The 14,637-nt window shown below is 50.2% G+C and overlaps 1 protein-coding gene across 7 annotated transcripts in view; it reads right to left on the reverse strand.

Annotated features, from left to right (window-relative positions):
* LOC138756927 (disintegrin and metalloproteinase domain-containing protein 19-like) overlaps positions 1–14,637 on the reverse strand; it is a 173,790-nt gene that overhangs the window by 69,178 nt on the left and 89,975 nt on the right. For all 7 annotated transcript variants that reach the window (XM_069923357.1, XM_069923361.1, XM_069923360.1 and 4 more), the window contains one exon: positions 7,778–7,870. In XM_069923357.1, the coding sequence (XP_069779458.1) occupies positions 7,778–7,870 (93 nt within the window). The remainder of the gene's footprint in view (positions 1–7,777; positions 7,871–14,637) is intronic.

Raw genomic sequence — 14,637 nt, forward strand, 5'->3', positions numbered from 1 at the left:
TAGGAACAGTTCAGGGGTCAGGCAGGTTTGTGACAGGAACGGTTCAGGGGTCAGGCAGGTGTGTGACAGGAACGGGTCAGGCAGGTGTGTTAATAGGAACAGTTCAGGGGTCAGGCAGGTGTGTTATAGGAACGGGTCTGGGGTCAGGCAGGTGTGTGACAGGAACGGTTCAGGGGTCAGGCAGGTGAGTGACAGGAACGGTTCAGGGGTCAGGCAGGTGTGTGACAGGAACGGGTCAGGCAGGTGTGTTAATAGGAACAGTTCAGGAGTCAGGCAGGTGTGTTATAGGAACGGGTCTGGGGTCAGGCAGGTGTGTGACAGGAACGGTTCAGGGGTCAGGCAGGTGTGTGACAGGAACGGTTCAGGGGTCAGGCAGGTGTGTGACAGGAACGGTTCAGGGGCCAGGTAGGTGTGTGACAGGAACGGTTCAGGGGTCAGGCAGGTGTGTGACAGGAACGGGTCAGGGGTCAGGCAGGTGTGTGACAGGAACGGTTCAGGGGTCAGGCAGGTGTGTGACAGGAACGGTTCAGGGGTCAGGTGGGTGTGTGACAGGAACGGTTCAGGGGTCAGGCAGGTGTGTTAATAGGAACAGTTCAGGGGTCAGGCAGGTGTGTGACAGGAACGGTTCAGGGGTCAGGCAGGTGTGTGACAGGAACGGTTCAGGGGTCAGGCAGGTGTGTGACAGGAACGGGTCAGGCAGGTGTGTTAATAGGAACAGTTCAGGGGTCAGGCAGGTGTGTTATAGGAACGGGTCTGGGGTCAGGCAGGTGTGTGACAGGAACGGTTCAGGGGTCAGGCAGGTGAGTGACAGGAACGGTTCAGGGGTCAGGCAGGTGTGTGACAGGAACGGGTCAGGCAGGTGTGTTAATAGGAACAGTTCAGGGGTCAGGCAGGTGTGTTATAGGAACGGGTCTGGGGTCAGGCAGGTGTGTGACAGGAACGGTTCAGGGGTCAGGCAGGTGTGTGACAGGAACGGTTCAGGGGTCAGGCAGGTGTGTGACAGGAACTGGTCAGGCTGGTGTGTTAATAGGAATAGTTCAGGAATCAGGCAGGTGTGTGACAGGAACGGTTCAGGGATTTGGCAGGTGTGTGACAGGAACGGTTCAGGGGTCAGGCAGGTGTGTGACAGGAACGGTTCAGGGGTCAGGCAGGTGTGTGACAGGAAAGGTTCAGGGGTCAGGCAGGTGTGTGACAGGAACGGTTCAGGGGTCAGGCAGGTGTGTGACAGGAACGGTTCAGGGGTCAGGCAGGTGTGTGACATGAACGGTTCAGGGGTCAGGCAGGTGTGTGACAGGAACGGTTCAGGGATCAGGCAGGTGTGTGACAGGAACGGGTCAGGGGTCAGGGAGGTGTGTGACAGGAACGGTTTAGGGGTCAGGCAGGTGTGTGACAGGAACGGTTCAGGGGTCAGGCAGGTGTGTGACAGGAACGGTTCAGGGGTCAGGCAGGTGTGTGACAGGAACGGGTCAGGGGTCAGGCAGGTGTGTGACAGGAACGGTTCAGGGGTTAGGTTGGTGTCTGACAGGAACGGGTCAGGCAGGTGAGTTAATAGGAATAGTTCAGGGGTCAGGCAGGTGTGTGACAGGAACGGGTCAGGGGTCAGGCAGGTGTGTGACAGGAACGGGTCAGGGGTCAGGCAGGTGTGTGACAGGAACGGTTCAGGGGTCAGGCAGGTGTGTGACAGGAACGGTTCAGGGGTCAGGCAGGTGTGTGACATGAACGGTTCAGGGGTCAGGCAGGTGTGTGACAGGAACGGTTCAGGGATCAGGCAGGTGTGTGACAGGAACGGGTCAGGGGTCACGCAGGTGTGTGACAGGAACGGTTCAGGGGTCAGGGAGGTGTGTGACAGGAACGGTTTAGGGGTCAGGCAGGTGTGTGACAGGAACAGTTCAGGGGTCAGGCAGGTGTGTGACAGGAACGGTTCAGGGGTCAGGCAGGTGTGTGACAGGAACGGGTCAGGGGTCACGCAGGTGTGTGACAGGAACGGTTCAGGGGTCAGGCAGGTGTGTGACAGGAACGGGTCAGGCAGGTGAGTTAATAGGAATAGTTCAGGGGTCAGGCAGGTGTGTGACAGGAACGATTCAGGGGTCAGGCAGGTGTGTGACAGGAACGGGTCAGGCAGGTGTGTGACAGGAACAGTTCAGGGGTCAGGCGGGTGTGTGACAGGAACGGTTCAGGAATCAGGCAGGTGTGTGACAGGAACGGTTCAGGGGTCAGGCAGGTGTGTGACAGGAACGGTTCAGGGGTCAGGCAGGTGTGTTATAGGAACGGGTCTGGGGTCAGGCAGGTGTGTGACAGAAAAAACACACAGTACAGCACACTGCAATGCCCCACCTCACTCCCCACCCTTTGCCTCTCTTCCCACCCCTTCACAATGCCCTTCCTTTTCCCCCAACCCCTCCACAATGCCCTCCCCCTCTGGGTCCCACAATGCCATACCCTCCACCCACATACACCCACCTCAATACCCTATCTTACCCTAATCCCAACCATCCCAACCCTCCAGTTCCCTCAACACCCTCCACAACACCGATTCCCACTCTGACCCCTGGTTGGTCTTTACAATCCCCTCTGTTCTTCCCCTCTCTGAAACAGAGCACTCAGTCCTCAGTAGAGGCCTCTCCTTCATCCCCCTCCACTCACACCTAAATGAGTTCTAAGCACTCCACGATGCCAAACTCCTCTTTCATTGCCTTCGCCTCTGGGCTCACTTCCACGACTGTGACTCTCTACCTCCCCCCCCCCACCCCCAACCCAGGACTCTTTCTCCTGCTTTAAGCTTCTTCCTCCTCCTGGCTTGTCTTAAGGATCAAAGCAGTAAGTGACCAGGAGATTAAAGATATGGCTTGTTGATATTATTTGAAGGGTGAATTGTTAATTAAATCTTATTATGAGGATAAGGATAGTGGAGAACAATCTGTATCAGAGGTGTTAGATGTTGAAAGGGTTGAGGAAGTTATGGATTATAAGAGTTTGGAAACAGAATCTTGTGAGGGTAACAAAATTGTGCGCCTGTCTAACTCAGCAATTTTGGAAAATTTGAAAGAAAAATTAGGCCATTTTAAGTTACAAGAGCAAATCCAGTTGAAAGATTTAATTTTGAAATATGCAAATTTGTTTCCTGATGTGCCAAAAAAGGACATCAGTGATGTACCATGATGAGAATGTGTAAAATTATGGATCAGAAGGTGGAATATTATGTTGAGGAATGATATTATTAGACCTTCAAACTTAGATTGGAGTTCTCCTGTATTCTGGTACTTAAACCAGATGGAACTGTTAGGTTCTGTACATATTACTGGAAAGTTAATTCAGTAACTAAAACAGATGTTTATCCTATTCTGAGAATAGATAACTGTATTTATAAAATTGGGAAAGCTAAATTTCTTACTAAGTTGGATTTGTTGAAGGGTTACTGGTGAGTTCCTTTAACTGAGAGAGAGGAAAGAATATTTCAGCTTTTGTAACTCCATCCAGTTTATATGAGTATAAAATGTTACCTTTTGGCATGAAAAATGCCCCTGCAACATTCCAGAGGATGATTAATTCAGTAATTCAAGGGTTGACACATACAGATGCTTATATTGATGACTTGGTCACAAAAGGTGACACATGGGAAGAACATCTAAGGGAATTGGACAAATTGTTTGCAAGATTATCCAAAGCAAACTTAACTGTTAATTTAGCAAAAAGTCCATTTGCAAATGCCACGGTCACATACTTGGGTCATGGCAAAGTTGCACTTATTCAAGCTCAGGTGAATGCAATTTCTGAGTTTCCTATTCCCAAGGGCAAGAAAGCAGTGAGAAGGTTTTTAGGAATGGCAGGATATTACAGGATATTATTGTCACCAACCTTTTGAAGAAAGGGGAGAAATTTGTGTGGACTAAAGTTTGTCAGACAGCTTTGAAAAATTTAAAGGAGATGCTATACCATTATCCTGTGTTTAAAATCTCCTGATTTGGACAGACCATTTTCTGTAGCAGTGGATGTTAGTGAGGAGGGAGCAGCGGGTGCAGTTTTATTGCAAAAACAATGAAATTGACCATCCAGTTGCCAACTTTTCAAAAAAATTCAATGTTCATCGAAGGAACTATTCCACTATTGAGAAGGAACTGTTCGCTATCATATTTGCTCTGCAGATTTTTTTTGTAAATCTCGGTACCTCTCATGAACCAATTGTGATATTTACTGACCACAATCCTCTGGAGTTTTTGAATAAAATGAAGAATAAAAACAGAAGATCTTAAACTGGAGTTTAATATTCAAGAATATAATCTGCAGAGGTACAAATAATGTGATAGCAGCTTGTTTGTCAAGATGTTAAAATTGATCATGTACAGAAATATATTCTCTCAACATTGTTATAACATGTTATATATTATGTATTGTTACCTCTTTAGTGATTTTAAAGTCAGTTTAGTTATAACTGAATTTTAACTCAAGAGTTAAAATTCCTTTGTAGGGGGAAAGTGTGATAGATTATGTTATATTTTATATTATATATATAAAGGAAATAAATTGTGGCATGTTTTTTACAACCCCTTCAAAATAGATCTCATTTAAAATGCCAGAGCTCTGCTCAAACCAGACAGTCCAGGCTCCAGGTGCCTTTGAAAAAACTTTGAAGGATGCCTAGAAGGACTTCACAAGTAGATGTTAATTGGACCTGCTGTGGAGTAATGGATTATTGTTTTGGAAAGCAACAGATGAATGAAATCAAAAGATTGGGTCCTAAGCCGCAGTCTGTCTGAGTGCAGTTGGTTTTTCTAAGAGGGTCTTGAGTGAGAGAGAGAGAGAGAGAACTGTCAGTTTGACAGTTCAGCAGCAGCTGGGACTGGAACAGGACAAGCTGGCAAGCTTGTGGAAAAACCCCATTTTGAAGACGGGTTGTGAGTTCTTAGTTCAGCCTGGTCAAAGCCCTTGTGGTCCATACAAGAGGAGAGGACTGGCTGCATAATATTTCACTTGAAATAAAAGAAACAAAAAGGAACTCTGTGGTGACCTGAAAGAAAGAGGTTATCATCTGGAGAACCCTGATGGGGCATGTTTCTTCAGCAAGACACTGAAGTGGCTGATCTAAAGGAATCAGTTGTGGGTGTCCAACGTACAACAAATCTCTCTCTGAAATCCTGAGCGGTAATCATTTATCTTTCAAACACCAAAGCCTGGTGAACTTCATAAATGTTAAAATTCTGTGCACAGTATAAAAATTGCCTGCAACCAGTAAACTTGGAGGAGTGAGAAGTGAGATTGGATTGCGAATCAAATAACTCTTCTTAAATTTATACACACTTTACAAACACGTGCGCTTAGAATTAGAAGGGGGTTGTTAATAGTAATAAATTAAAGTTTGATCCTGTTTTCATGTTTAAAGATAATTAAAAACAATTTTGATTGAGTAACCATTTGTCTTGGTGAATTTCTATTGCTGCTGGGTTTTGGGATCCTCTGGGCTTGGAACAATGCATCTTTGTCTCCTAGAAATGCTGAAAAGACCGGCTGAGTTCCTCCAGCATTATGGTGTGTTTACTCCAGTTCCCTGAACTGACTGCCTCATTTACACCATGAACTTCCAATCCCTTTACACCTCCACCCCCGCATACAGAGGGCTCAAAGGATCTAACCAGTCACCCTCTACCACCATCATCCTCCGCCAGGCAAAACTTGTTCTCTCCTTTAATAACTTCCACTTTGGCTCATCCCACTTTCCCCATGTCAAATAAGTTGGCCTTGTGGAGTAATCCTTGCTACAAGATGACACAGGCATGGGCCCTCAACTCTTCCTTTGCTACAGTGACAACTACTTGGGTGCTGCCTTGAGCACCTGCTTGTTAACCATTCACTTCACAGCCAACTTCCACCCCAACCTCAAATCCACTTGGTCCATCTCTGACAACTCTCTCCCCATCTCGGAAGCAAGCTTTCCACAGACATTCTTTTACAAACCCACTAACTCCCACAACGACCTTGACTGCATGTCCTCACACCCTGTCCCCTGCAAGGATTCTATTCCCTTCTTTCAATTTCTCCACTGCATCTGTTCCCAAGATGAGGTCTTGCATCCAAAGCTTCCGAAATCTCTGCCTTCTTCCACAAATGTGGCTTCCACTCCACAACTATCAACTCAGCCCCCATCTGCATCTCCTCCATCTCCCGCTCACCTGCCCTGGTCCCCTCTGCCCCCAGAATCCTCCTCGTCCTCACCTACCACCCCTTCCCTGCGACTGCTTGACGTGCCACACTTGCCCCCACACTTCCTCACTCACCACTATTCCGGGCTCCAAACAGTCCTTCCAAATGATTCAGCACTTTGTTTGTGAATCCATGGGAGTCATCCACTGCATCCAGTGGTCCCATTGTGGCCTTCTCTACATCAGAGAGACTGGTCACATCCGAGGAGATCACTTCACTGAGCACCTTTGCTCTGTCCGCATCAGTGACAGGGATCTCCCAGTGACCCACCATTTCAATTCTGCTCCCCACTCCCATGCTCACATGTCTGTCCATGGCTGCATGTACTATCAAATGTTAACTACCCGTAAATTGGAGGAACAACACCTAATTTTCTGTCTGGGCCCTCTCCAAACAGACGGCATTAACATTGACGTCTCCGGTTTCTGCCAGCCCACTCTCCCTTCTCCCTTCCTTCCCCACCTTTCTGTCTTCTTTCCTCCAGCTCTCCACCTCTTTCCTTCTCCATTCACGCAACCACCCCTCTTCCCCCTGCTTGGTGCTGTCCCCTCCCTCCCTTCTCCACCTATAGCATCCTGCCTTTGGGACCGTGCTCCTTCCCCTATCCCTTTCTGTTCGGACACCTGCCAACATTTTTCCATGCCTTTGGGGGCAAAAATAGGAAAGCTGAGTATTATTTAAATGGAGACAGGCTAGGGAGTGGGGAGGTGCAAATGGATCTGGGAGTACTTGTTCACCGGTCACTGAAGGTTAACATGCAGGTTCAGAAAGCTGTGAAGAAGGCAAATGGCATGTTGGCTTTCATAAAGAGGGGATTGGAGTATAGGAACAGAGACGCCCTTCTGCAGTTGTACAGGGCCCTGGTGGGACCCCACCTGGAGTATTGCGTCCAGTTCTGGTCTCCAATTTTGAGGAAGGACATACTAGCTATAGAGGGTGTGCAGCGCAGATTTACAAGGTTAGTTCCAGGGATGGCGGGGTTGACATATGCTGAAAGGCTAGAAAAACTGGACTTGTATCCGATGGAGTTTAGAAGGATGAGGGGGGATATGATTGAGGTATACAAAATCATCAGGGGGATAGACAGGGTGAAGTCGGATTACTTGTTCCCAATGATGGGGGAGACGAGGACTAGAGGGCATAGTTTAAGAATACAGGGTAGGCCCTTTAGGACGGAGATGAGAAAGCATTTTTTTACCCAGAGAAGTGTGAATCTGTGGAATGCTCTGCCACAGGGGTGGTAGAGGCGGATTCGCTGATTATGTTCAAAAGAGAGTTAGATAAGACTCTAGTGGGCAAAGGAGTTAAGGGTAATGGGGATAAGGCTGGAAAGGGGTACTGATAGTAGTGATCAGCCATGATCTGTAAAATGGCGGTCACTGAAGGCTCGACAGGCCGAAGGGCCTACTCCAGCTCCTATTGTCTATTGTCTATTGATGAAGGCCTCAAGCCTGGAACGTTGGTTATGTAACTTTATCTTTATCTTTGCTTCATCAAGGACACAGTTTGACCTGCTGAGTTTCCCCAGCATTGGTTTTTAATTCAACCACAGTGTCTGGGGACTTCTCTGCTTTACCCTTACCTGGCAGTCATGGCAGCAGACACCACTGGATGAACAGACCGCTCCAGGGCTGAGCTGGCAATTTGAAGGCTGACAGCAGGGATCCGAACATTCCTGGGGACAAAGTTCTGCAGTTAGTCGAGACTGAGGAAGCATCAAAAGAAACCTTGATGTGTCCCACCTGGATTTACCCCACGGCAGGTACCTAATACCCACAGGACCATAAGACAGAGGTTCTCAACCTTTTTCTTTCCACTTACACACTGTGTTGCAGAGAAACTTGTCCGTGAACTACTCTTTGCAGACGATGCCGCTTTAGTTGCCCATTCAGAGCCAGCTCTTCAGCGCTTGACGTCCTGCTTTGCAGAAACTGCCAAAATGTTTGGCCTGGAAGTCAGCCTGAAGAAAACTGAGGTCCTCCATCAACCAGCTCCCCACCATGACTACCAGCCCCCCCACATCTCCATTGGGCACACAAAACTCAAAACGGTCAACCAGTTTACCTATCTCGGCTGCACCATTTCATCAGATGCAAGGATCGACAACGAGATAGACAACAGACTCACCAAGGCAAATAGCGCCTTTGGAAGACTACACAAAAGAGTCTAGAAAAACAACCAACTGAAAAACCTCACAAAGATCAGCGTGTACAGAGCCGTTGTCATACCCACACTCCTGTTCGGCTCCGAATCATGGGTCCTCTACCGGCATCACCTACGGCTTCTAGAACGCTTCCACCAGCGTTGTCTCCGCTCCATCCTCAACATCCATTGGAGCGCTTTCATCCCTAACGTCGAAGTACTCGAGATGGCAGAGGTCGACAGCATCGAGTCCACGCTGCTGAAGATCCAGCTGCGCTGGGTGGGTCACGCCTCCAGAATGGAGGACCATCGCCTTCCTAAGATCGTGTTATATGGCGAGCTCTCCACTGGCCACCGTGACAGATGTGCACCAAAGAAAAGGTACAAGGACTGCCTAAAGAAATCTCTTGGTGCCTGCCACATTGACCACCGCCAGTGGGCTGATATCACCTCAAACCGTGCATCTTGGCACCTCACAGTTTGGCGGGCAGCAACCTCCTTTGAAGAAGACCGCAGAGCCCACCTCACTGACAAAAGGCAAAGGAGGAAAAACCCAACACCCAACCTCAACCAACCAATTTTTCCCTGCAGCCGCTGCAATCGTGTCTGCCTGTCCTGTCGGACTTGTCAGCCACAAACGAGCCTGCAGCTGACGTGGACTTTTTACCCCCTCCATAAATCTTCGTCCGCGAAGCCAAGCCAAAGACAAGGAAAGACACACTGTGTTAGTACAGATTTTATCACCAATGTGTATATGTACAGATGGTCGTGTAGGATGACTGTGATTGGCTGAGAGCGTAGCTACACCTACTGGCAGGTCTTAAAGGATTGCTCCGAGCCAGACTAGGTCATTCTGGACTGGTTGACCTACTTGTGATATACTCCAGTCTTTTGGTTAATAAAAGCCTTGGTTTTCAACGCACTCTACAATTTTATTAACTAAAAAATTTTGAAGGGATAGAACGTATGCTACGGCTGGAACGCCTTGACATCGACCATAGTCGGCTACAGCCTCGAATGACTTTAAGCACTGGGTGAGATGCTTCGAAACATACAGCTCTCTGATCCTGCCGTGATAGAGGACAACCATCGACTACTAATATTGATGACTATGGTGTCCCCGAGAGTCTACCAGAGTGTCCAGGACGCGACCACTTACGCCACAGCCATGAAGGTGCTGAAAGGGCTCTACGAGCGACCAATGAACAGGGTCTATGCTCGGTACAAACTTACTACAAGGAGGCAACAGCCGGTGAGTCCTGTAGAGCTTATATTCAGGCACTAAGGGCAATGAGCAGGGTCTGTGTCTGTGCTGCGGAGACCACAGACGATCTCATTCGGGATGCCTATGTGGCCGGGGTTCGTTCGAATGAGGTGAGGCAGCGCCTGCTAGAGCACGGGGTAGAAAACCAAGAGGACGTGATTTGGATCACAGAGACGATGGAGGCTGCAGTCTTAAGTATGGACATGTACTCTCAGGGCTGGACCCCACACTCTGATGTGAGTAGGATGCCCTCCCTCTACCCTACTACTGCTGCTACGCTGCCCGATGCAACCCCAAAGTGTTATTTCTGCGGGAGGAACAAGCACAGCAGGTCCCACTGCCTGGCGAGAAAAGCCAGGTGCACGAAGTGCCTTAAAAACGGCCACTTTGCTGTAGTCTGTCGCTCCAAAATGGCCACTGTCAAACACAGTGCCTCGTGTGAAGCTCAATCGCCACCCTCCACTTCAAACTCTTCTTCCTCAGAGCTCTTGTCCAATGAGAGTGAGGACTCCACCGCGTGGCAGCGCCTGATGTCACGGGCTGATGCTGAGCGTGGAAGGTACAACCCACCCTCGCTGCAATGACGTTCACCCTACCTCATGAAGCAATGTCCAACCAGGCCCCAGCCCCGAACTCAACGGCCGCCACCGCTGCCGACCGGGGACCCACCGCCACTGCCAACGGGGGACATGCCGCCGCCGCTGCCTACTGGGGACCCGCCACCACTGAGGCAGCTGACCAGGTACCCGCCACTGCTGCCAACCAGGGACCCGCCGCTGCTGCCAACCGGGGACACGCCACTGGTACCAATGCTGCCAACCGGGGACCCGCCGCCACTGACCACACCACTGCCAACATCAAGCAGCGACCCCCAAAACTTACCGTTGGCTGGCCGATGCCCCCAGCAGACTGCAGGCAACAACACCAATTCCTTGACGCTGTCTTTTCAGGCCCAACTTTTTGCATGATGTCATCACGCAGGTCTCCACTGTCCCCATTACAAGTCTCTGCATCAATAACCCTCAACCAGGACTTCCCCCAACCCCTCACAAAAGCAATGGAACTGATTAAAGTGCATGGACACTATATCAATTTTTTATTTGACTTGGGATCAACTGACAGTTTTATCCGCCCAGACCTGGCCCACCGTTGTGGACTGGCTATTCTCCCCACTGCACAGAGAATTTAATTGGCGACCAGATCGCACTCGACTGGGGTAAAGGGGTACTGCATGGCGACCCTGAAAGTCCAGGGCATCACGTTCACAGACTTCAAACTATTAGTCCTTCCCCAATTGTGCACCCCTGCTCTGCTGGGACTGGATTTTCAATGCCAGTTTCAAACCGTTTCCCTGCACTTTGGGGGGCCTCACACTCCACTCTCTGTCTGTAACCACTCCACCCCGGAAACCTCCTGCCAGCGGCAGCCTGAGCCACCCACCTCCTTGCCCTGGGGCTTCACCTGTCGTCCCTCCACCCTCCGAGTTGCTCCGCCAGTCCTTTTCGCAAATCTCACCCCTGGCTGGAAGCCTGTGGCCACCAAAAGCCGGCAATATAGTTCTGAACACAGGAAATTTATCACAAGCAAGGTGCGCAGACTGCTGGACGAGGGCATTATCGAACTGAGCTCGAGTTAAAAACGGGGAGAAGCCGCAGATGGTAGTTGACTATAGCCAGACACTCAACTGCTTCAAGCTCCTGGATGCGTAACCCCCTTCCACGGATCACGATGTCGTGAATCAGATCGCCCAATACCGTGTATTTTCCACCATTGACTTACGTTCGCCCTATAATCAGCTCCCGATCCGCCAAGAAGACCGACCTTTCACGGCTTTCGAAGCGAATGGGCGGCTGTATCAATTCCTCAGGGTACCCTTTGGGGTCACGAATGACGTTGCGGTCTTCCAGCAGGAAATGGGTCGGATGGTGGACCAGAACGGGCTGACTGCTACTTTCCCGTATCTGGACAATGTCACCATCTGCAGCCATGACATGGAGGATCACGATGCCAACCTTGAGAAATTTTTTCAGACTGGAACTCAGCTGAACTTGACCTACAATTTCGACAAGTGTGTCTTCCGGACCACTCGGCTCGCAATTCTGGGTTGTGTGGTGGAGAATGGGGTGGTCATGCCGGACCCTGAGAGCATGTGTCCCCTCATGGACTTGCCCCCCCCCGCACCCAGAATGCACTCAAATGCTGCCTGGATTTTTCTCTTACTATGCCCAATGGGTTCCACACTATGCCGACAAGACATGGCCACTCAACAAGACCACCTCCTTCCCCCTGTCAACCGAAGCTAGAGCGGCCTTCGACCGCATCAAATCAGACATCGCTGAGTCCATTCCGTTCCAAGTCGAAAACGATGCGTCTGACTTTGCACTGGAGGCCACTTTGAACCAGGCCGGCCGGACGGTAGCCTTCTTCTCCAGAACCCTCCAGGGTCCTGAGAGCCGACACTCCTCTGTCGAGAAGGAGGCCCAGGCCATAGTCGAAGCAATACGTCAATGGAGACACTACCTCACTGGCAGGTGCTTTACACTGCTGACCAACCAACGCACAGTCTCCTTCATGTTTAGCAATACCCAGCGAGGTAAGATCAAGAACGACAAAATCGCCAGGTGAAGAATTAAGCTCTCCACCTTTAATTATGACATACTGCATAGGCCTGGTAAACTCAATGACCCGCCAGATGCGCTCTCCAGGGGGACTTGTGCCAGCATACAACTGGACAGGCTGCAGAAACTCCATGAGGAGCTCTGTCATCCAGGGATCACTAGGTTCGTGCACTTTGTCAAAGCTCTCAACCTGCCCTACATGGTGAAGGAGATTCGCTACATGACCCGAGCCTGCCCGGTGTACGCTGAGTGCAAGCCCCACTTCTTCCATACGGAGAACACCCACATCCTCAAATCCACCCACCCCTTTGAGCGTCTCAGCGTAGACTTCAAGGGGCCCCTACCGTCAACGAACCGTTAACACCTACATCCTTATGGCCATCGACGAGTACTCTTGCTTCCCATTCGCTGTGCCCTGCTCGGACATGACTGCCTCTTATAGAGGCCCTGCATAGCATCTTCGCCATCTTCAGATACCCCAGTTACATCCACAGTGACAGGGGGTCCTCATTTATGAACGCAGACCTGCAGCAGTACCTTCTGGAGCGTGGTATTGCTTCAAGCAGGACCACCAGCTATAACCCACGCGGTAATGGACAAGTTGAAAGAGAGAACGCCACCGTCTGGAAAGCGGTTACACTTGTCCTCTGGTCCAAAGGTCTCCCCACCTCTCGCTGGCAGGATGTGCTCACTAGTGCCCTACACTCCATCTGCTCTCTCCTATGCACCGCGACTAATGCCACCCCCCATGAAAGGATGTTCTCTTTCCCGAGGAAATCAGAGTCAGGTACGACCATAACGGCGTGGCTCACTGTTCCTGGTCCGGTCCTCTTACGACACCATGTCCGGTACTCAAAGAACGACCCCTTGGTTGACCGAGTGACTGCTCCATGCGAACCTGCATTATGCCTACGTTGAGTACCCGGACGGACAGGAGGACACAGTCTCGGTAAGGGACCTAGCCCAAGCCGGATCAGGCCCAGCAGTGCCTTTAACCCAACCTCCCCCTATTCCTTCTCCCCCAGGTCATGTGCTTGAACAGAGGGACCAGCACCACCCCACCAGCTCAGGCCAGACTGTCGACAACGCCGTTGGGGAATTGAGCGAAGCAGTGGCTGTACCCTACAGACCTGCTGGTGATACGACTCTAGCGACCCCAATCCCGGCACCTCAGCGGTCATACCAGATGGTCAGGCCCCCTGACCGGTACAGCCCCTAACCTCCATCCACCCTGGGGTCGGTTCTCAAAGAAGGGGTGAATGTGATAGTACAAATTCTATCACCAACGTGTATATGTACAGATTGTGGTGTAGGATGACTGTGATTGGCTGAGAGTGATTGGGTGAGACCTACTGGCAGGTCTTAAAGGATTGCTCCTAGCCAGACCAGGTCATTCTGGACTGGTCAACCTACTTGTGATCTGCTCCACTCTTCTTTCTTTTCTTTTCTTTGGCTTGGCTTCGCGGACGAAGATTTATGGAGAAGCCTTGGTTTGGATCAACAAGTCTTTGGTTCATTCAACACGCTCTACACAGACCACCTTAAATAATCCCTAACTAAACACACCTATGCTATAGGTGCCGGTGGTTAGTAAGGGATTACTTACGGTGGTATGTGAGTGGAAAGAATAAGGTTGAGAACCTTTAAGAGCAGAAATGGACCATTCAGCCCAACGAGTCTGCCCCGCCATTCAATCGCGATCTGATCCATTTTCCCACTCACCACCTCTGCCCAGCCTTCTTGCCATAATCTTTGATGACCTGGCTAATCAAAATTCAAGAATCAGAAATGACATTTCCTCCTCACTGACGATCAACACAGGCACAATCCCCAGGCTTTGTGCTTCTCCGACTGCTCTACTCACTATAACACACGACCGTGTGGCCAGGCACAAATCTGACGATGACAGAATCACAGACAGCAATGAGGAAGTGTACAAGAGGGAGGGAGATCAGCTCGTTGACTGATGTCACAACAACAACCTTGCGCTCAATGTCAGCAACACTAAGGAACTGATTGTGGAGTTCAGGAGGGGACATCAGGAGAACACGACCCAGTCCTCATCGAGGGGTCAGCAGTGGAGAGAGTCAAGAACTTCCAATTCCTGGGTCTCCACAAGGATCGAAGGCTCGCTCGCCAGCGGCTGTACTTTACGAGGAGTTTGAGGAGATTCGGGATGTCACTGAAGACTCTCATAACTTCTACAGGTGGACTGTGGAGAGCATTCTGACTGGTTGCATCACTGCCTGTTACAGAGGAACTAATGCATGGGACAGGAAAAAATGAGAATTGTGAGCTCAGCCAGCGCCAGCCAGGAATCAGTCTTCACTCCATCGAGGTCATCTACAAGAGGCGGTGTCTTAAGAAAGCAGCCTCTATCCTCAAGGGCCCTCACCACCCAGGCCAGGCCCTTTTCAC

Source organism: Narcine bancroftii, chromosome 3 (genome assembly GCF_036971445.1).
Source record: "Narcine bancroftii isolate sNarBan1 chromosome 3, sNarBan1.hap1, whole genome shotgun sequence".
In the NCBI taxonomy this organism is placed as follows: Eukaryota; Metazoa; Chordata; class Chondrichthyes; order Torpediniformes; family Narcinidae; genus Narcine; species Narcine bancroftii.